Here is a 21,808-nt window from a genome sequence, read left to right on the forward strand (position 1 = left end):
GAGGCAGAGCCCAGAGCATCCGATGGGGCAGTGGGGGACACACAGTCCTCTCCCAGGTCCAAGGCGGGTGTGTAAGGAAGGGGTCATGTCCTGATCTTTGATCTGTGCAGGGAAGTCCTTGGCATTTTGCCTCATCAGAAACATTCCTACAAGTAGCCCTTTCCTTCCAGGAGGCATTCGTGTGGTCCCTGCACCCATGCCAGCATGCATGGTTTGTGCCTGGTGTGGCCCCTGCCTGGGGCCACCTCAGCCTTGCCATGTGTGAGCACACTGAGGGGTACCAGCTTCCAGGGGCTCGGGGCTATGCTGGGCAGAGACACGGAGGAAGATGAGGATCTGGGTGTGAGTGTGCAGAGCCCTGAGGCCAGGCAGGCAGGAAGCTCTGGCTGCACAATGATGTAGCCATGTGTGTGGCCACACGGGCACTGGGCAGCACCTCTGGGGAGAGGGGCGGGGCAAGGACAACTGGAGAGACAAACCCAGATGGGGCCACATCCTTAGAAGTGTGTGTATACGCACATGTGTGTCCGTGTGTGTATTAACGCAGGGCAGAAACACACCATGCAGGCCAGGCGTGGTGGCTTAGGCCTGTAATGCCAGCACTGAGGGAGGCCAAGGCGGGAGGATCACCTGAGGTCAGGAGTTCGAGATCAGCCTGGCCAACATGTCAAAACCTCATCTCTACTAAAATACAAAAATTAACCGGGCATGATGGCAGGTCCCTGTAATCCCAGCTACTTGGGAGGCTGAGGCATGAGAATCGCTTGAGTAAGGGAGGCGCAGGTTGCAGTGAGCTGAGATCGCGCCACTGCACTCTAGCCTGGGGGACAGAGCAAGACTCCGTCTCAAAAAAAAAAAAACAAAAAAAAAACAAAAATAAAAAACACACCATGTAGAGAGCCCCTAACACACACACATGCACGCACATGCATGCCACACACACACAGCTGCATTCTAGGTAGCAAGGGATATACATTTCTGTGCCCTCCCAAAGCAGATGGCCAGTACACAGTGTGGAGGGCTCTATCTGAGAAGACCTATCAACACTTCAGGCACATCCTGGACACACACACACACACAGACACACATACACCCTTCCGGGACACACTGCAGCCCCTGGAGTAATGAAGACATGGGGTGTCTGCCACGGCCTGCGTGTACCTGGGCCTCCCTGGATCCTCTGAGAATGTGAGTGTGAGTACACACACACCACCCGCCTGGTTTGTAGCAGACACAAAGGGCTCGGGTATCAGTGGCTTCGTTGCTGTTGCATTAGGTTCAAACACTCAAACACAAAATTCCATGTACACAAATGGCGTGTCCACAGATCTGTGGTCTCACTCACACACACACACACACCGTTCACGGAGGACAGAGAGGGGCGTGGTGGGCAGCTGTGTGACACTCGGCTGCAGTCTACACAACAGCCCTGGTGAAGGGGGAAGCTCAGACCACGCACACATACCCGAGGCGGGGGCAGGGGGCTGCTCTGGTGCATCACACACATCACACGCACACACACGCTGGGGTGTCCACACGTCTTGAGCATGTGCCGGCGGCATGCATGTTGGTGTGCATGTGTAATCACGCCTGCTGCGATCTACGTGCGGGGGCAGGGGGGGTCCATGGCCGGGTAGGGTCCAGGGACACCAGGGTCTGCCATGGGGGTGGAGGAGGGGTGGGGCTGCCTGGGTCTGTTTTGAGGGTGAGCCTGGAGCAGGGGATGGAGTGAAAGGGGTGGTGGGGGTATTGCTCCCGATGTGGTGGGGGAGGGGTCTGGGAGAGAGAAGGGTGGGGGGCCTACAAGCCCAGCGTCCCCCCAATGGATGACGCCAAGACCACCCCCAGCACCACACAGCAAATGATGATCATGATTTTCTTCTGCAGCAGAAAGAGGAGCGAGACAGGGAGACAGTGAGAGAGACCGACACATGGACAGATGCAGGGACAGACGGGGCAGAGGGTGGCAGGGAGAAGAGGGGAGAGAAAACAGAAACAGGAAGAGGTCAGAGCCAGAGATAAGGCTTCCCACCCGCTGCCATCACTCACCTCAGCCCGGGCTCAGCCTTGGGCTCCCCCGCCTACCCCCAAGCCGCCTGCCCCGCTCACCCTCCGGGCCTTGCTCTGATATTTCACTGCTTTCTTGGTGTCAGACACAGCTCGCTCCACGTAGTCTACAGAATGTTCCACATTGTACTCGATGCGGTCAATCATCTCTCCCTGCAGACAGAGGAGATGTGCACAGGGAGGGATGGGGACTAGGCTGGAAGAGGGGACCTCGGGCCCAGGGAGGTTCCCAGGGTGGCATGGGTGGCAGAGCCGGTACCTGGCTCTCTACAAGCATGGCCATGTCCACAAACATGTCGTGCAGCTCACGGATGCTGGTCTCCAGCTTGATGATCTCATTGTGCCTTGTCTCGATCTCATTCAGCGCCTGCTTCGTCATCTGTGAGTCCATTTTGATCTAGGGCGACGAGGGAGAGAGCTACAATTCCCCTTCACCCCAATGAGCGCCTCCACCGCAGCGGAGTGGCCGGGGCCAAATCCGATGTCATTTACTAGCTGAAACCTTAGGCACATTATTTATCTGCTCTTGGCCTCAGTTTCCCCACCTAGAAAACGTGAATCATAACACTGCCCACCTCACAGTGTGGTTGTGAAGACTGAGTGAGTTAAAATGTGCACATCGGCCAGGCACAATGGCTCACACCTGTAATCCCAGCACTTTGGGAGGCGGGTAGATCACCTGAGGTCAGTTTGAGACCAGCCTGGCCAACATGGCGACACCTCGTGTCTACTAAAAATATAAAAATTAGCCTGGCATGGTGGTGGGCACCTGTAATCACAGCTACTCGGGAGGCTGAGGCAGCAGAATTGCTTGAACCCGGGAGGCAGAGGTTGCAGTGATCTGAGATCACACCACTGCACTCCAGCCTGGGCAACAAGAGCGAAATTCCATCTCAAAAAAAAGAGTCAGGGCTGGGCGTGGGGGCTTACACCTGTAATCCCAGCACTTTGGGAGGCCAAGGCAGGTGAATCATGAGGTCAGCAGATCAAGACTATCCTGGCTAATGCGGTGACACCCGTCTCTACTAAAAATACAAAAAATTAGCCAGGTGTGGTGGTGGGCACCTGTAGTCCCAGCAACTTGGGAGGCTGAGGCAGGAGAATGGCGTGAACCTGGGAGGCGGAGCTTGCAGTGAGCCGAGATCGCGCCATTGCACTCCAGCCTGGGTGACACAGCGAGACTCCATCTCAAAAAAAACAAACAAGGCCGGGTGCGGTGGCTCAAGCCTGTAATCCCAGCACTTTGGGAGGCCGAGACGGGCGGATCACGAGGTCAGGAGATCAAGACCAGCCTGGCTAACACGGTGAAACCCCGTCTCTACCAAAAAAGACAAAAAACTAGCCGGGCGTGGTGGCGGCGCCTGTAGTCCCAGCTACTCGGGAGGCTGAGGCAGGAGAATGGCGTGAACCCGGGAGGCGGAGCTTGCAGTGAGCTGAGATCCGGCCACTGCACTCCAGCCTTGGCGACAGAGCGAGACTCCGTCTCAAAAAAAAAAAAAAAAAAAAAGAAAAAACAAAACAAACAAACAAACAAATAAAAAAAGAGTAGGGAGAGGCTGTAACCTCAGCACTCTGTGAGGCCAAGGCAGGAGGATCACTCGAGCCCAGGAGTTTGAGGCCAGCCTTAGCAACATAGTGAGACTTTGTCTCTACAAACAAAAAAAAAAAAGGAAATTAGCTGCACATGGTGGCACCTGTGGTCCCAGCTACTCAGGAGGCTGAGGCAGGAGGATTGCCTGAGCCCAGGAGGTCGAGGCTGCAGTGAGCTGATTGCTTCACTGCACTCCAACATGGGCCAAAGAGTGAGACCATGCCTCAAAAAAAACCAAAACAAACAAACAAACAAACAAAAAGAAACAGCCAGTGGGGAAGAGACTCCAACCCACAGTCAGATATGCCTCCTCTCCACAAACACCCAGCCTGAGCCAGGTGACTCACTTCCCAAATTACTCACTGCTCTTACCACATTGAGCCACTCCTCTCCTCTACAGCCTGCCATCGCTCCCCACACCCAAGGCTCCACACCTTCCCTTCAGCAGTCAAGGCCCAGACTCCCTCTCCCCTTATCTCCTGCTTATCCTATGACCATTCTATAAGCGGAAATCATCCAACGGCTGTTTGGACAGTGTTCAATCTCCCTGTCTTTGTGTGTGTGTGTGTGTGTGTGTGTGTGTGCGCGTGTGGTTTTTGTTCTTTGTTGAGACAAGTTCTCGCTCTGTGGCCTAGGATGGAGTGCAGTGGTGCTAACAGCTCATTGCAGCCTTGACCTCCTGTACTCAGGCGATCCTCCCACCTCAGTCTCCCGAGTAGCTGCAACCACAGGCACACGCCACCACACCTGACTAATTAAAGCAGGTCGTTTCACCATAGAACTGATTTGTCTACATTAAAAGAAACTGTTTTTTAAATCAAAAAAACATTTTTTGTAGAGATGGGGTCTCACTTTGTTGCCCAGGCTGGTCTATGGACTCCTGGACTCAAGCCATCCATCTGCCTTGGCCTCCCAAAATGCTGGGATTACGGGTGTGAGCCACCATACCGGGCTGCTCAATGCATTTTCAACAAAGATCAGTTCTCCAAATAACAATGAGCTGAAAACTTTTAAGACAGTCATAGCGCATCCTTTAAACCTGGTCTAGAACCCTTAACCAGAGTCATTTTGCCACCAGAAACAGAAATGGAGACAGGAGTGGGCAGGCCAGGGCAAAAGTCCACTGAGAGAAACAAGAACTAGGTTCGGGGAAAGCCCATCTTTTTTTTTTTTTTTTTTTTTAGAGACAGAGTCTGTGCCCAGGCTGGAGTGCAGTGGCAAGATCTCGGCTTACTGCAACCTCCGCCTCCCAGGTTCAAGTGATCCTCCTGCCTCAGCCCCCAGTAGCTGGGATTACAGGCATGCACCACCATGCCCGATTAATTTTTGTGTTTTTAGTAGAGACGGAGTTTCGCCATGTTGGTCAGGCTGGTCTCGAACTCCTGACCTCAGGTGATCTACCTGCCTCGGCGTCCCAAAGTGCTGAGATTACAGGCATGAGTCACCACACCCAGCCAGCCCATTCTTTCATATGTAAAAGGTCAAGAGCAGCACAGGGGGCAAACCTAAGCAAAACTAAAACTTGCTTTTTAAAAAAAAATCTTCAAAACGTAGGTAAATTAGGCTGGGTTTGGTGGTTCACATCTGTAATCCCAGCACTCTGGGAGGCTCAGGCAGGCAGATTGTTTGAGCCCAGGAGTTTGAGATCAGCCTGGGCAACAGCAGAAGAACCCCCATCTCTACAAAAAAAGGTTTTTTAGGCCAAGTGGTGGGTGCCTGTAATCCCAGCTACTCGGGAGGCTGGGGCAGGAGAATCGCTTGAACCCAGGAGGCGGAGGCTACAGTGAGCTAAAATCTCGCCATTGCACTCCAGCCTGGGTGACAAGAGTAAAACTCCATCTTGAACCAAAAAAAAAAAAGTTTTTTTTAATTAAAAAAAATAATTTCTTTTAATGTAGGCAAATCAGTTCTCTGGTGAAACGACCTGCTTCAGTAGCAGAGTATGTCGTGTATCCTAGGGCTCAAGAGTTCTGACTCTGAAACTAGACAGGATTCAACTCCTGGCCCTCCCCTTCGCTCTGAGATCTTGCCAAGTGATTTCATCTCTCTGGGCCAGTTTTCCTCATCTGTGAAATGGGGTTTCCTCGAAGGGGATGTGTGAGTATTAAATGAGTTGGTGGGTGAATGTGAAGATGGGAAGTGCTTAGAACAGAGCCTGGCACACGAACGACTCCGTCATCTGATGGGGGTGCCTTCCTGCTCCGCTCCCATGGAATTCCCCAGTTCCTGGCTCAGGCTTTCCGCTGCTCATTTTTCCAGGGTGAACTCAGGACCTTAGTTCAACCTGAACTTAGGGAGGGGAGGCAAAATTTTCCAAAAACAGAACCCGCCCCACCCGCGGCTCACGTCATCTGTGAAGATAGCCAGCTTCCCGCTCTCCAGCATGTCTTCCAGTTCTTCGTTGGTGGTGGTCCTTCCAGCTGCGGGAAGAAAGGACGCCCTGCTCAGCGGCTGGGACAGCCTGGGGGCCTGAGCTGGGGTGATGGGGGGGGGACCCGGAGCCCACCCTTCCAAGCCGCCTTAGGCCACTGGCCCCCTCCAGAGAGGAAATGCCTGGAAGGGGGCTTGGGCAGCCTCGAGGAGTTTGGGGTCCTGGGGTGGGGGGCACACGCACTGATCTCCAGTTGCCGCTGGATCCGGTCCTTGCAGCGGTCCCGGTACTTGGACTGGGTCGCGTTATATTCGGTCATTACCTCCACGAACTTCCGGGACAGTGTGGAGTGCTACGGTGGGGGTGGGAGGACAGACGGATCAGGGAGGGAATCAGGGAGGGAGTCAGGGAGCAGAGACCGAGGCAGGTGAGGAGGCAGTGCACGGGCGGAATAAGGACGCGCTGAATTAGTTTACGGTCCTTTCTTCAGCCTGGGCCGCGATCCCAAACCCTGACAAGTTCATGGTTCCCTACCCGCCCCGTACCCCCATCTTAGGCTAGCACCAGCTAGAGACACTGCTACGGAGCTGAGATACGGCTCGGCCCCGCCCCGGGGCCCCGCCCGCCTCTAGCCTCGCCCCCAGAGCCCCGCCCCAGCCCTCCCTGACCACGGCCCCGCTGGTGCTTGGCCCTGGCCCACCGCCTCCAGCCTGGGCTCCTCCCGAGTCGGGTCCCGGCCCGGCCCCCGCTGGGCTGCCACCTCCTACCTGGGTCTTGCGGATGCGCAGGTCCGCGGAGGAACGGTTGAGCCCCTCCTCCTGTTCAATGCTTTGCTCGATCGCTGCGGGAGAGAGGGCGCAGTGAAGGGCGGGAGACCCGGGGCATATGGGGCGGGGGTCCGGGGAGTACGAAGGGTCAACACCCCGCGGCAGAGCCAGACCCGGGGAGAAAGGTCATTCCCAGGGCGAGTGGGAGCAGCGGTGCCCCAGGGTAGGATTAGGAGCCAGCAGATAAACAGACGAACAGAACAGACTTTTGAGGGGGTTCCGAAGACCGGCAGGAAGGGATACTGAGGGTCAGAGGGTCACCAGACAGAAGGGAGCTATTTGTTCTAGTGGCAGAACTGGCTCTTGGAAAGTCCCATCAGTGGTAACTCCTGTCCAACTCCATGAGGGGGTGCCGGCCCACCCCGCGGGAAGGGACCTTGTAGGTGGGGTGCTCCCTACTTCCTACAGCCCCTGAACAGGGGGCAAGAAAGCAGCCCGCGTTTTTTCTGGTGGAAGGTAGTCACCTCCAGGTGGGTCAGGTTCTAGTGGCCCCTCTTTCCCTGGGGAATTCAAGGGCAAACACATGGATATTCTAAGGCAGAAAGCAGCCCCCTCTCTGCCCTGCAAGGTGATCCCCGATCTGGGAATTCCCACTTCTGAAGGATGCTCTGGAAAAGTGCACAGATTAACTGAGATTCCTGCTTCCGGATCACACACTCCTGACACTATCATTCCGATTTTCTAAAAAAAAGATTGTGGTAAAATCTACCTCGGTGAAATCAGAAAATGCAGCAGGGATGAATCACCAGCCCTCTCAGACCTCACCGGCCTCCAGGCCATTCCTAAGAGCCTCACTCTTCCATTCTGCTGGCAGTGGGGAAGTTACCCGCGGATGGCACCCCAAGGCTCCCCCGATTGAGTGACAGCTCTGGCCCAGCAACACATGGCCCAGGGATATTGGAATCAGCTGGCCTAGATTGGGGCCCTACTGTCAGCCTTGGGGCTGGAGCCAAGTCCAGAGAGAGGGGTCTCTTGCAGGATCTCACTGACTTTTACAACATTCCTGGAATTTCAGTGATACCAGTTCATGTTTTAGACTAGAAACTCAGGTTCCAATAGGTGAAACCACTCACTCAAGGTCACACCCAAAGCATGAGCTCATGCCACCAGCTGGAAGAGGACGAAGAGAATCCTGTCTTCTTTCCTGGAGGTCTGAAAGGTCAACTTCTCTAAACCACGGTCACTTTTCCAGCTTCTTTCTCAGGGCATTCCTGAACCCCTCACCCACAGAGCCCTCCCCAGGGTCTTACAGAGAGTGTTCAAGGTCAAGGCTTGATGGAAACCATTGAGCCCAGCGGATTTTTTTTTTTTTTTTGAGACGGAGTCTCGCTCTGTCGCCCAGGCTGGAGTACAGTGGCCGGATCTCAGCTCTCTGCAAGCTCCGCCTCCTGGGTTTACGCCATTCTCCTGCCTCAGCCTCTCGAGTAGCTGGGACTAAGGGGCCCGCCACTGAGCCCGGCTAGTTTTTGTTTTTGTATTTTTTAGTAGAGATGGGGTTTCACCGTGTTAGCCAGGATGGTCTCGATCTCCTGACCTCGTGATCCACCCGTCTCGGCCTCCCAAAGTGCTGGGATTACAGGCTTGAGCCACCACGCCCGGCCGGAGCCCAGGGGATTTTAAACTGCCAGCAAGAACCTTGTTTCTGAGAAGGAATTTCAGGGGCTGTTGCAGAGAATGAAGAGAGATCAGGCAGGTAGGTGCTCCCAGCTCCAGCTCAGCTAGAACAACCTTTTTTGTTTTATTTTATTATTTTTTTTATTTTTTATTTTATTTTATTTTTTTTGAGACGGAGTCTTGCTCTGTCACCCAGGCTGGAGTGCAGTGGCCGGATCTCAGCTCACTGCAAGCTCCGCCTCCCGGGTTTACGCCATTCTCCTGCCTCAGCCTCCCGAGTAGCTGGGACTACAGGCGCCCGCCACCTCGCCCGGCTAGTTTTTTTGTATTTTTTAGTAGAGACGGGGTTTCACCGTGTTAGCCGGGATGGTCTCTCGATCTCCTGACCTCGTGATCCGCCCGTCTCGGCCTCCCAAAGTGCTGGGATTACAGGCTTGAGCCACCGCGCCCGGCCTATTTTTTTTTTTTGAGAGAGAGTCTCGCTCTGTCACCCAGGCTGGAGTGCGGTGGCCGGATCTCAGCTCACTGCAAGCTCCGCCCCCCGGGTTCACGCCATTCTCCTGCCTCAGCCTCCCGAGTAGCTGGGACTATAGGCGCCCACCACCTCGCCCGGCTAGATTTTTTTTTTATTTTTTAGTAGAGACGGGGTTTCACCGTGTTAGCCAGGATGGTCTCGATCTCCTAACCTCGTGATCCGCCGTCTCGGCCTCCCAAAGTGCTGGGATTACAGGCTTGAGCCACCGCGCCCGGCCTCATTTTTCTTACTATACTGATAAGGAAGCTGAGAGTAGGGGACTTGTCCACGGTGAGCTGATGGTGGAGGTTGGACTCTGTCTGCCTGGATTTGCACTTCACATTCTCCCAGATTCAGACAGTTTCCATCCAGCAGACTCTCCTGAGTACAAAGGGCTTGTTTTTACAAATCCACACCAGAGCTCACCTATGGCCTCCCCTTGAGTCCAGAGGGCATGGAGTTAATACCCTCCCCTCTCTGGACCAAGGTCAGTGCTCTCTGGGCCAGGTAGCTGATACAGTTCCTCTTCCCCAAAGCCTAGCAATGTGCTTCGGACACTGGAGGTGCCCAGCATACGTTTTCTGATACGGAATTACCAGGAGCATGCAAAACATCGTGCCGGTAACACTGCTATTTCCCTGGTATGAGCAGACAAGGAGGTTCCCAACCCACGGTGCTTTGGGGGAAGGTGGTTATTACCAGCACCCTAGTCCTTAAATTAGAGTGAATAAATGAACATTTGGCAAGGCCGTCTTGAAAGCTCGCCAGCCCCTGATGTCAGCCACACAAGTCCAATCTGTCCTGAGCCAAGGATACCGATTCAGAGGCATTTGCTGGGCCCACCCACTGGGTGCTCCGTGCCATGCCGGAGTCCTGCTTAGGAGAAATGAGGACTTAATGAAATCGAAACCACTCGAAGACCACCTTTTTCTAGTGAACCTTCATGCTGGTGGAACCAGCCGGGCTCAGATGCAATTTAGACAAACACTCTCCTCTCCCTTATTTCCTATCATACATCTTTCTCCAAAGAATTGGAGCAAGGGGGAAAGCTGGGGTTTTGTGCTTTCTCACTGTTTAATAATCTGGCTCCTGGAACTTTGTAGAAATGCCTTAGAGAAAGGCCTGTTTTTCTCAATGGATGGCAAAGTTCTTTTTTTTTTTTTTTTTTTTGAGGAGTCTTGCTCTGTCCCCCAGGCTGGAGTGCAGTGGTGCGATCTCGGCTCACTGCAACCTCTGCCTCCTGGGTTCAAGTGATTCCCCTGCCTCAGCCTCCCAAGTGGCTGGGATTACAGGCGCCCACCACCACGCCCGGATAATTTTTGTATTTTTAGTAGAGGTGGGGTTTCACCATTTTGGCCACGATTTAGTTAGGATTTCGAACTCCTAACCTCAGGTGATTCACCCACCTTGGCCTCCCAAAGTGTTGGGATTATAGGCGTGAGCTACCACGCCTGCCCCTCCCCCCCCTTTTTTTGAGACAGGGTCTCTGTCTGTAACTCAGGCTGGAGTGCAGCAGCATGATCTCGGCTCACTGCAGCCTTGACACCCTGGACTCAAGCGATTCTTGTGCCTCAGCCTCTCGAGTAGTTGGAACAAGAGGCACGCACTATCATGCCCAGCTAATTTTTTTTTTTTTTTTGAAATGGAGTCTCTCTGTCACGTAGACTGGAGTGCAGTGGTGTGATCTCAGCTCCCTGCAACCTCCACCTCCTGGGTTCAAGCAATTCTCTGCCTCAGCCTCCTGAGTAGCTGGGATTATAGGCGCCTACCACCACACCAGGCTAATTTTTGTACTTTTAGTAGAGACAGGGTTTCACCATCTTGGCCAGGCTGGTCTTGAACTCCTGACCTCGTGATTCACCTGCCTCAGCCTCCCAAACTGGCCCAGCTAATTTTTGTATTTTTTGTAGAGACAGAGTTTTGCCATGTTGCCCAGGCTGGTCTTGAACTCCTGGGATCGAGCAAATTGGTCTCGCCTTGACCTCCCAAAGGCCTGAGCCACCATGCTCTACCCACCGTTCTTTTCCTCCCTGGTTGAGGGGTTGAACTCCTCACCTTTCAATTTGGACCGAACCTTGTTGGCTGTCTTCTTGATGTCTGCAGTGAGGTCCTCCAGCTCCTGTTTGGTCTCTAAGGGGAGAGCGAGGACAAGTGAGATGTCTGGGTGGGAACCCCAGAGCCCTTCTCCTCCCACCCCACAGTCACTGGCAGCCACACTCACTCTCATCTGGGTTGGGGGCAGCCAGGATGGCGCTATGCTGTTTTTTCACCTGCTCCACATCCTCCGACAGTTTCTCAATGCAGCCCCGGATCTCTTCCACCTGGAGGAGAAAATCGGCTATACCCAGCCAAGTTGTCAGGCCAAACAACGGGTTCCAGGGGAACCAGCCAGGGTTCAGGGGGAGGACCAGCCCCAGAAGGGCTGATAAAAGGCCGGGGAGAGCGCAGGAGCAGGGAAGTGGGGGACAGGAAAAAGGAAGTTGTTGGTGGCTAAGGGCTGGGTGCTGGGGCTGGGGCTAGGGCTGGGGCTGGGGGCTGGGGCTGGGGGCCTTGGAGGCCCATTACCTGTTCAAAGAACTCATCCATGAAGTGGTCCCGATCCACGTGGACCACCTCCTCTTCATCATCACTGTCTTTCGCCTGGGGGCAAAGGAAAGCTGAGTCCATGAGCAGGCCCTACCTGGGTCCCCAAGGCTGGCTCCCGGCTCTCCTGCCCTCTCCCTGCCATGCACACACAGGTGCTCCCAGCTCCAGGCTCAGAGAAGGGGTCCTGGGAGGGGTCCCATGCAGGGGAGATGACAAAGGCATCAAAAGTATCTGTCAGCCCAAAGGATTCCTTAGAAGAAATTGGCAAAAGACCCCCTCTCAGGGCAGATGTGGCCTTGGGGGCGCAGAGTCAGCCTTGACCAACCAATAGGGATGATTTCAATATTTCAACAACCAGCTCAATGTCAGGCTTGCAGTAACTGACCCTGGGCTCCGTGAAGGGTCCTGGACTGGAGTCCCAGGAGCCTGGATCTCCCTACTGTCCCTGCTCTCCTGCCCGGATCTCACTTTACTCCTTCTCTTCCTCTCCTGCCCCACCCGACCAGACATGTCCCCTATGCAAGGTCACTTCACTGACAGCGGCAGGCACGAAGTTGAGCAAGCAGTGAGGGCTGGATAAGAGACACAGGCAGCACCCCGACCTCCCTTGTGCCCTGTGCCCCCCTCCTCCCGCCCACTCTTCCTCCCCTCCCAGCCGGCTCTCCCTCGCAGTGGATTCACTTCCTTTCATCCAGCCCCTTCCAACTTCACACCCACCTACTCTTGCTGGCTTGGATTTCCCGGTTGCAACCTGCAGCTGCTCAACCCTCCACCCGCAGGGCTCAGAGACACAAAAGGATTTACCCACCCACAGCACCACTGCCACTGACAGACAGACTTGCAACACAGACAGAAGAGCTGACACCCAAGGCACACAGGAATAGGCCCCCCGACACCCACACGGAGATGCACTGATGCTGGCGTTCACCCGCACGCAGACTCAGCTGAGCCGCACTGACGTGTGCGGACACTGGCGTTCAGCTGCACCCCCGAGGACATTTGGGAGGGCTCACTGGGCTTGTTCTTCCAGCTTCTCCGAGCCTCATGTCTGCACACACGCTCAGAGCTGGACAGGAGGAAAGGCTGTAGGGGAGGCGCACCGTGCTACACACGCCTGAGTCCTTCTCTGCTTGGGACAGAGGTCTGACGGCAAAATCTGAGCCCATCAAGCTTAATGACATCTGTAGCCCTGATCAGTCCCAATGGAAATGCATACAGAGTTCATCCTGATTTCCAAAAAGAACCCAGCCAGAGCTCAGACAGAATCCAACCCCCAGAGCCTGGGTGAAATCAAGACAGGATCCAAACAGCATCCACCTGGGGGTGTAGTCCGTTGGCATCTAAAAAGAAGAGCTCGCCAGGGTCCCAGCGGAATGCAGACAGGGCCTGACAGAAACCAGACAGGCTCGGACTGAACTAGCCGAGGCTCACACAGATCCCAGACAGATCCCAGACAGCTCAGACTGAACCTAGACAGGGCCAGATGGGACCTAGGTGCAGTCCACACAGCCAAAACTCAGGATCACCAGCGCCCCACAGCCCCGGGAAAAGCCCGCACAGCCCGGGGGGCCTCCCGCTCCACGCTCCTGAAGCCACCCCAGCCTTCCTGCTAAGCCCGGCCCAAATGGAGCTCCAGGGAGTCTTCACACAGACGCGGGGCCCACACTGTGTCGGCAAATGTGTTCAGCACTTGTGGTGAATTTCCAGACAATCCCAAACATCTGCCTGGAAAGGGGGTTTCCTCCATCTTGGCTCACAGCTGCCCCCAGAAAGTGGGGTGGCACAGGTGGCATAAGTTGGGGACCCTGAGAGGCTCTGGGATGCTGGGCTCACCTCTGGGGACCCATCGGCCTACCCTGATGCTCTTCATTTTCTCTGTTCTCAAAACCCAGCTGTGCTACAAGGCCTTCTTCCCCTAGAGCCAAAAGCCTTCCTCTGCCCTTTCCCTCCCTTCAACCACTCACTCAGCCACCAGCCTCACGCAGGTCATGCGGCCTCTCCCTGGCCCGGGAGCCTGAGGACTTTCCCGTTCTCTGTCTCTCTCCCTTCCCCCTGCTAACGTTAGGAAGTCCTTCCTAAAATCTAATTTCAATCTCTCCTGTTGTTCTTGGAGCCACCTCCCTTACGTTCATCTCTGGAGCACCCTGGGCTACCTATTTGTCCTCAAGAGAGGAAGAAAGATAGAAGGCCCCAGTGTGGTTTATTTGGTATAATAAATACAAAGAGAGCTGGGCGCTAATAATCCTCTACCATTTACAAACACTTTTACATCCATAATCCATTTTGATCCTCAGCACCACCAGCCCTGCGAGAAAAGCTGCGCAAACATCATCGTCCCCAAGCCGGGCGCGGTGGCTCAAGCCTGTAATCCCAGCACTTTGGGAGGCCAAGACGGGCGGATCATGAGGTCAGGAGATCGAGACCACCCTGGCTAACACGGTGAAACCCCGTCTCTACGAGGTCAGGAGATCGAGCCCATCCTGGCTAACACGGTGAAACCCCGTCTCTACTAAAAAATACAAAAAACTGGCCGGGCGAGGTGGTGGGCGCCTGTAGTCCCAGCTACTCGGGAGGCTGAGGCAGGAGAATGGCGTAAACCTGGGAGACGGAGTTTGCAGTGAGCTGAGATCCGGCCACTGCACTCCAGCCCGGGCGACAGAGCGAGACTCTGCCTCAAAAAAAAAAAAAAAAATCATCGTCCCCATTTCACAGATGAGGGAACAGGAAGCCAGAGGGGAAAAAGGAGAGTGACTTGCCCAAGGGCACCCAGGCCATATAGGGCCGGAAAACCATGGGCATCCAGGCCCGCAAAGACCCCTGTTAGGCTTCAGACTGGGCTACCTCCCCCGCTGACTTTCCGCTCCCAGTTACTTTCCCTCTCAGGTGAGCGCCTGCTAAATCCTGATCTGGGGAAGGCTCTGTGTCCGGACAACCTAGCAAAATATGATCACTTGATGGTATTTTTTGCATAAGTCTTACATTCTTGTTGTCTCATTTAATCTTCATTAGAACTCTGTAAGGACCATTGGCCAACATAATTAAAATTATGCAAATATTTAGATGGTGTTTTACAATGTGCTGGGCATTGTTCTATGTGCTCCACATATATTTATCCATTTCAGTCTTACAACAGCTCCCTCGGAGGTATTATTATTATTATTTTTGAGACAGAGTCTCGCTCTGTCGCCCAGGCTGGAGTGCGGTGGCGCAATCTCAGCTCACTGCAAGCTCCGCCTCCTGGGTTCACGCCATTCTCCTGCCTCAGCCTCCCGAGTAGCTGGGATTACAGGCACCCGCCACCATGCCCGGCTAATTTTTTGTATTTTTAGTAGAGATGGGGTTTCACCGTGTTGGCCAGGTTGGTCTTGATCTCCTGACCTTGTGATCTGCCCGCCTCAGCCTCCCAAAGTGTTGGGATTACAGGCGTGAGCCACCGTGCCCAGCCCCTAGGAAGTATTATTATAGCCCCTGTTTATAGATGGGGAAACTGAGGCATAGAGCTAAATAACTTAGGCCAGTTGTAGTGGCTCACGCCTGTAATCCTAGTACTTTGGGAGGCTCTGGTGGGAGCATCGCTTGAACCCAGGAGTTCAAGACCAGCCTGGGCAACATAGCGAGACCATGTCTCCACAAAAAATACAAAAATTAGCTGGGCATGGTGGTGGGCATCTGTAGTCCCAGCTACTTGGGAGGCTGAAGTAGGAGGATCCCTGGAGCTTAGGAGGTTGAGAGACTGCAGTGAGCCGTGATTGTGCCACTACCACTGCACTCCAGCCTGGGTGACAGAGCGAGACCCCGTCTCTTAAAAAAAAAAAAAAAGGAACTTGCCCCAGGTCAGCTGTTACAAGACCATTTGGCTCTACCCCTGAGCCTCAGTCTCTGCATTTGCTGAATGGTAACAACGCCTACCCCTGGCCGATCCCATGTTACAGACAAGGAAACAGGCTCAGAGAGGTTGCTTGACCTGCCTAAGGCTTCACAGCAAATAAGGCCAGAGGTAGGACCTGAACCCAGGACTGTCTGGCACTAAATGTCAGGCTCTCTCCCTTCTGTCCTGCTGACAGATGGCAGTCCCTCCTGGTCACAAAGAGCCCACTCTGCCATGTCCTCAGGATTGCTGAATTCCTGTGGCCAGGATGGAAAATCAGTAGGAGGGGCCCAGGGCTGCAGGAAGAGCTTGGACAGGAGGCCAGGCCTCCCAGCCTCCGTCTGTCTTGCTGTGTGACCCCAGGCAAACCTCGACTCCTCCCTGGGCCCCGGTTCCCTCGTCGCTGAAATGAGCAGGCTGGTGCAAGTACCTACCCTGCTTTGAGGGGCCCTCCCTGCTCTGAGTGATGCATATTTGGTAATGAGCACAGCATCCATTTCTGGAAGAACTTAGGCCAGTCAAAAAGAAAGCAGGCTGTGGGCAAACCAGACTACCTAGGAAAAGATGATCAAATGTGCCCCAGTCTACTTTATGGTGGCCTCAGGTTACAGGTGAACGATTCAAGCCTCAGTTTCCTCATGTGCAAATCGAGGAGGATAACAGTTCACACACATGTAACACATATATGCTGATTACCATGAGTTGGGTGCTATTACAAGTGCTTTGCATTTCTTTTTCCCTTTTTTTTTTTTTTTTTGGAGAGATGGGGTCTCACTATATTGCCCAGGCTGGTCTCAAACTCCTGGGCTCAAGAGTTCCTCCCTCCTTGGCCTCCCAAAGCTCTGGGACGACAGGTGTGAGCCATCGCACCCAGCCTGCATTTCTTGTTTAATTCTCACGACCACTCCATGAGGTCATATTCTTACTCTCATTGGACAGATGAGGAGGTGGAGGCGCAGAGAGATTGGGTAACTTGCCGAAGATCACACAGCTGATGGGATGACTCAAACTCTGCTCTATAGCACACGGCTCCTTGAACACTTGAGGGGGATTGAAGGAGAGAGTGCAGTGCCCCTGAACCCCTTCCAGAAGTACCTGGGGACTGCGCATATCAGATCCCAGCCTCCAGCTGTAGCCTGACCTCCTCAGGGGCTCCCTAAGTCCAGGTCTTCCACGCCGGAGCCACCACGGGCCTCGACATGGGCCTCGTGTGTATGTCGATGCGGAGCGACAGCAAGGACAGATACAGAAACGTAAGGAGGAGAGTGACAGTGAGAGCCAGCAAGTCAGTGACCAGAGAGACAGATGGTGAGATGGTGACAAAAACACAGAGGCGGCAAGAGACTGGAATTGGGTGACAGAAAAGTCAGAGGGAGAGAGTGTGCATGCGTGTGAGTGTGTGTGTGTAAACACATGCGTGCCCCAGCACTGACACACACGGGCTCCCCGTGCTCCTCAGGGGTGCAAGCATGATCGTTTGATCGGAGGCAGCAGCCTCCCCCCATGCCCCTTCCCCCACCCTCTGCCTCAGTCCATCTGTCTCCCTGGCTGGGGCCTCTCCTTGCTCCCTCCCCCGTGCAGCCTGGCCCTCTCACCCCGACCTCTCCTCCATCTTTCCTGCCTTACCCCTTGCCCCTTCCTCATCCTCCCTCTGCCTCATGGAGTCATTCATTCATCTAACAGATGCGTTGGATTTGTGCCAGGTGCTCTATCTCGGTGCTGCTGGCGATGTGGTGGTGAAGAAGACAGGCGAGAAGGGCCTGCCTCCAGGGAGCTGGCATTCCAGTGGGGGAGGCAGACAATGGGAGGTGAACAAGACCATTTCAGATTGTGCTGAATAGCAGAAGGGAGATAAGCAGAAAGATGGGATCGAGAGACACGGGGATTGGGGGGGATTGTGGAAGGATTTCTACAGGACAGTCAGCAGGGCTTTTCTGGGGAGGTGACATCTGCGCTGGGCCCTGAAGGAGCCAACTGTGCCACAAAGATGGGGAAACAGAATTCAGGGCAGAGGGAACAGCATGCACGAAGGTCCTCGGACAGGAGTAAACTTGTGTGTTTGGATGTCAGAAAGAAGCCCAGTGCCGGCCCAGCGTGGTGGTTCATGCCTAGAATCCCAGCACTTTGGGAGGGCGAGGCAGGAGGATCATTTGAGGCCAGGAGTTCAAGACCAGTCTGGTCAACATAGACCCCATCTCTACAAAAGTAAAAAGAATTAGCCAGGCATGGTGGTGCGCATCTGTAATCCCAGCTACCTGAGAGGCTGAGGCAGGAGGATCCCTGGAGACCAGGAGGTCGAGGCTGCAGTGAGCTGTGATTGTGCCGCTGCACTCCAGCCTGGGCAACAGAGGAAGACCATGCCTCTAAAAACATTTTTTAAAATATAAATAAAGGCAGCCCAGAGCAGCTGGAGGATATGGATCCATCACCCAGGGTTCGTGGTCTCCGCCCCCTGTGATTTCAGGGCTGCGTTTCTAAAGCACCTACTATGCCTGCCTCATACCTGAGGGCCTTCAGGGCTCGGGACCGTCCCTCAGCAGGCTTCATCCTGTCCAGCCTCAGATTCAGGCTCCTGCACTGCAGGCCCCGCCTTCTTCCCAGGTTGTCTCCCCACTTCTCCCGCTCGACTCCACAGCTGCCTCTCAGACCTCAGCCCTCCCTGTGCCCCTCCTGTCTTCTCCCATAACCCACCTTCCTCTCCACCTCACTTGCTCTGCTCTTTCCTCTTGAGCCCCACTCTGCCCTCACTCCTTGGACCCTGGGACACCTATTTAGCTGATTAACTCCTCATCGCAGCCTCCACATCCAGCCTAGCACCAACCAAAGTTGCCTGGTAAACTGGACGCAGAAAACCCTGGTTTAAGCCCACCTAGACCATTAAGAGTTATCTGACCTTAGACAAGTCAGGTTTTTTTTCCCCCTCTGGCCCTCAATGTACTCCAAAATAAAATAGGTGCCATGTCCTGCCCATCGCAGGGGGCTAGTGTGATGTTGAAGAGAAATAAACCATCTGCTGGGTAACAGATACACAGCACTGTTGGGCGCCAGGCCCCCTCCTAGGCGCCTTGCATATTAACTACTTTCAATCCTAAGGATAACCCTGTGAAACAGGTACTCTTACTTCTCCCAATTCATACATGAAGAAATTGAGGACCAGAGAGGTTAAGCAACTTGCCCAAGGTCACACAGGAAGTAGCAAAATTAGAATTTGAACCCAGACAGTCTGGCTCCCGAAACTACTGTGTGACAAACGGACTTGAGAACCTCTTGGGAATGCCAAGGTACTGTTGGAAAGACAATCAGTCCCCTGGGCTAATGTCCCCTCCCACCACCGCCCCTGCCTCATCCCTCCCAGTGTCTCAGAGACCCCATTTCCAGGTCTCCCACACCCTGCCCAGTGTCTCCGGCATCCCAACCTCCTCACTCTCAACTGTAGCCGGGAGACCCTTACGCTACCCGAATCTATCAGCTTTTCCCACCCCGCCCGCCCCCTCTTGAATCTCCAGTTTCCCTGAGCTGTGACTAATACCAAAGCCACCACCTCCACTCAGCCCCTTCACCCTTCCACACCACCTCTGGCAGCCACAGCCAGCAGGATTCCTTACCTCTGAGCAGGGGCCCCTGACTCATTCATGAGGCCTCCCCCTCCCCTGCCTCCCCCTTACCCCGCTTAGCCTTTTCCCTCCCTCTTTCTTGAATTATACCCCAATTCCACACCACCCGATCCCAACCCACTTCCATTTCCCTGGGTTTTGGAGTCATGGAATAGTCCTGGTAGCTGGCGAGCTGGGTTCAAGTCCGGATCCCTCACCTGCTAGCTGTGTGACCTTTGGCAAGTTATTCAACCACTCCGGGCCTCAGTTTTCCCAACTCGAAAATGAAAGAGCCTCTCTGTCCACTTGCCAGGAGGTCGGTGGGGCTCCAATGAGATCACAGATGAAAGCCTGCTCTGCAAACTGCACCATAAGGAGGGGAACTGACAGCACCGATGCTGAAGCCGGCCTGCCTGGATCTGAATTCTGCCTTTACCAGCTGTGTAATTTGGTCTAATTACTTGACCTCTCTGAGCTCAGGGTCCTTATCTATAAAATGAGATAGCATATATCTATATATCTAAAAAGATATTTATATATCTATGAAATGAGATAACCAGTCTCATAGGATTGCTGTGAGGATCAAAATGAGCGAATGTGCATAAAACACTTCAAACAATGTTTATTATTACTGTCATTTTCCTCATGCCGGAGTGTATATTCGGTAAAAATGTAATAAAGAAACCTTCAAAATTCCCTCCCTCAGCCACCAGCTCCTCCTTGCTTCCCACTTGACAACCTGTCTGTCCCCAGAGACATCAGTCACTTGCCTCCAAACACCTTCTCTTCTGTCTGTAACCTGGGTCCCCACCCCGAAATCCAGGGACAGCTCTTCACCCCCAGTGCTGAAACTTCTGTTTCAAAGGCCAGAAAAGCAGAGACCTGTGTCAACCTGGCAGATGGGAAACCCAGATTGTAGTCTGCCCCCCACCCACTTGCTTGGTGACCTTGGGCAAGTCCCTTCCCACGCCTGAATCTCAGTTTCCTCATCTGTCAAATGGGGTAATAACCCCTGGGTTAACAACCCACCAGTTCCCTGTAAAGGCTCAGTGCCTTGGGCAGCTTAGCCGGGCCGGTACCCTTATTAACATAACACCAGGGACTGTCAGCGCTGCCTCCTCTGGCCCCAGGTCATTTCTCCAAATGCCCCAGCGTTCTCCCTGCCCCGGAAACCATTCTCATCCAGCCTCACTCCCCAGTTCCTCCAGGCAGCAGCCTCCACTGCAGTCCTTACCCTGTCCCCACAAAACCAGGGACTGCCTGGCCAGACTCCTGGAGCCGGGCCTCTTCGGGCCTGCAGACCTGGGGCCTGCATCAGCCCTTGACTGCCTAGGGTGCCCCAGTTCCCCCCAGCAGAGCGCGGCCCGTGTTCCATGGCCCTGTCCTCCACATCCCCATGTCCCACCTCTGGGTCACCCCATCTCAGGCCCTGGCCCTCTGGCTCTCTCCGGAGGCCACCTCTTCCCTCCCTGTCTCAGAGAGATTCCCCCTCCCTATGGGGAGTGACACGCGTGTGTGCACACACACACACACTTCATTCACTGCCAGGTACTGGCATCTCAGTCCCAACCTGTGTCCTTCCCTGTAGCATCCCCTGAATCTGGGTCCTGCTAGACTCTCAGCCTGGCCCAGTCACCGCCCCCATGCTTCTCTTTGGCAAATCTGCCCAGGGGATGACAGTCCCCTCCGGTCTCTCCTGACATCCACTCTCTCCCATCTCCAGACCAGACCCCGGGGCCCTCCTGGGAATGCGGGGTGTTCGAGGCCCCTGAGACCCTTCCTGCCCCCTCGTGTCTTAATGGCCTCCAACCCCTTCCAGCTACTGTCCCCAAAATGCAGGTTCACTGGAGAGACATCAGGCGCCTGAAGATATTGGGGTGCCTTGGCCATCAACCTCCGATCTCATCCTTCGCCCCCACGTTCCAGCACCTCCCCCACTCCATCCCCACGCGCTCCCCAATACTGGGGTCCCGCCCCCCCATTCTCCCCACCCCCAAGCTCACACTCCGCAGCTCCTGAGTCCGATCCTTCATCCTGCGACGGCTCCTCCTCCTCCTCCTCGTCCTCCTGCCTCTGTTGCTGCTCCCGGTCTCCCGCCTCGGTGCCGGAGGCCGGGGTCTGGGGGCGCCGGGGGGGCGCCGCGGCCGCTGCGGGGGGCCTGCGGGCCGGGGCGGGGGCGGGGCCGGGGGCTGCTGGCCGAGGGCCGGGCAGGGGCAGGGGCAGGGGCCTGGGCCGGGCTCGGCTCTGCCGGGCTGCGGTGGCGATGCGGCTGCGGCACAGGGTAGGATGGAGGGATGCGGGAGCCGAGCGCGGGGGAGGGGGGCGGAGGGAGGTGAGGAGGAAGCGAGGGCGGGGGGAGCGGGAGCGCGCAGGGAGCAGGGGGCATGCGCAGCGCCCGGGCCGGGGGCGCCTGGGGGTTGTAGTCACGGGCTTGGGGGACACCCGAGGAGGGGGCGGGAGAGGCCTGGAGGCGGGTGGGGGTGGGCAGAGCCCCAGGAGCAGGGAGAGATGCGGAGGGCCAAGAGGAGATGCTAGGGTGGCCCGGGGGGGTGGGGTGGCCCGGTGGAAAGAGGGGGTGAGGGAATGAATTCAGGGAATAACCTGGGAGCCGGGATGTGGATCCCTTTCCAGTAGACACAGATAGCGGCTGTGTTTTGTATCTGGTGTCTGCGTGAGGCTGCGCGCGACCACCTCTGCGTGCGAGCCCGTGTGTGTTCCTGCAGGAGGCTCTTTAGACACTAGAAATAGAAAGACTGACCCTCTGTGTGGTTTTTACG

At 55.0% G+C, this 21,808-nt stretch overlaps 1 protein-coding gene across 1 annotated transcript; it reads right to left on the bottom strand.

Annotated features, from left to right (window-relative positions):
• Positions 1–206: 206 nt before the first annotated feature.
• Positions 207–21,203, bottom strand: LOC105482945 (syntaxin 1B). Its single transcript, XM_011743439.2, has 10 exons — positions 21,035–21,203; positions 11,550–11,624; positions 11,206–11,305; positions 11,040–11,114; positions 6,797–6,870; positions 6,273–6,381; positions 6,005–6,078; positions 2,327–2,464; positions 2,110–2,220; positions 207–1,881 (listed from the first exon to the last, which is right to left on the bottom strand). The coding sequence occupies exons 1-10, from the start codon at positions 21,062–21,064 to the stop codon at positions 1,801–1,803; spliced, it is 867 nt and encodes a 288-aa protein (XP_011741741.1). The 5' UTR covers positions 21,065–21,203; the 3' UTR covers positions 207–1,800.
• Positions 21,204–21,808: the final 605 nt, after the last annotated feature.

This window comes from Macaca nemestrina, chromosome 18 (genome assembly GCF_043159975.1).
Source record: "Macaca nemestrina isolate mMacNem1 chromosome 18, mMacNem.hap1, whole genome shotgun sequence".
Lineage (NCBI taxonomy): Eukaryota > Metazoa > Chordata > Mammalia > Primates > Cercopithecidae > Macaca > Macaca nemestrina.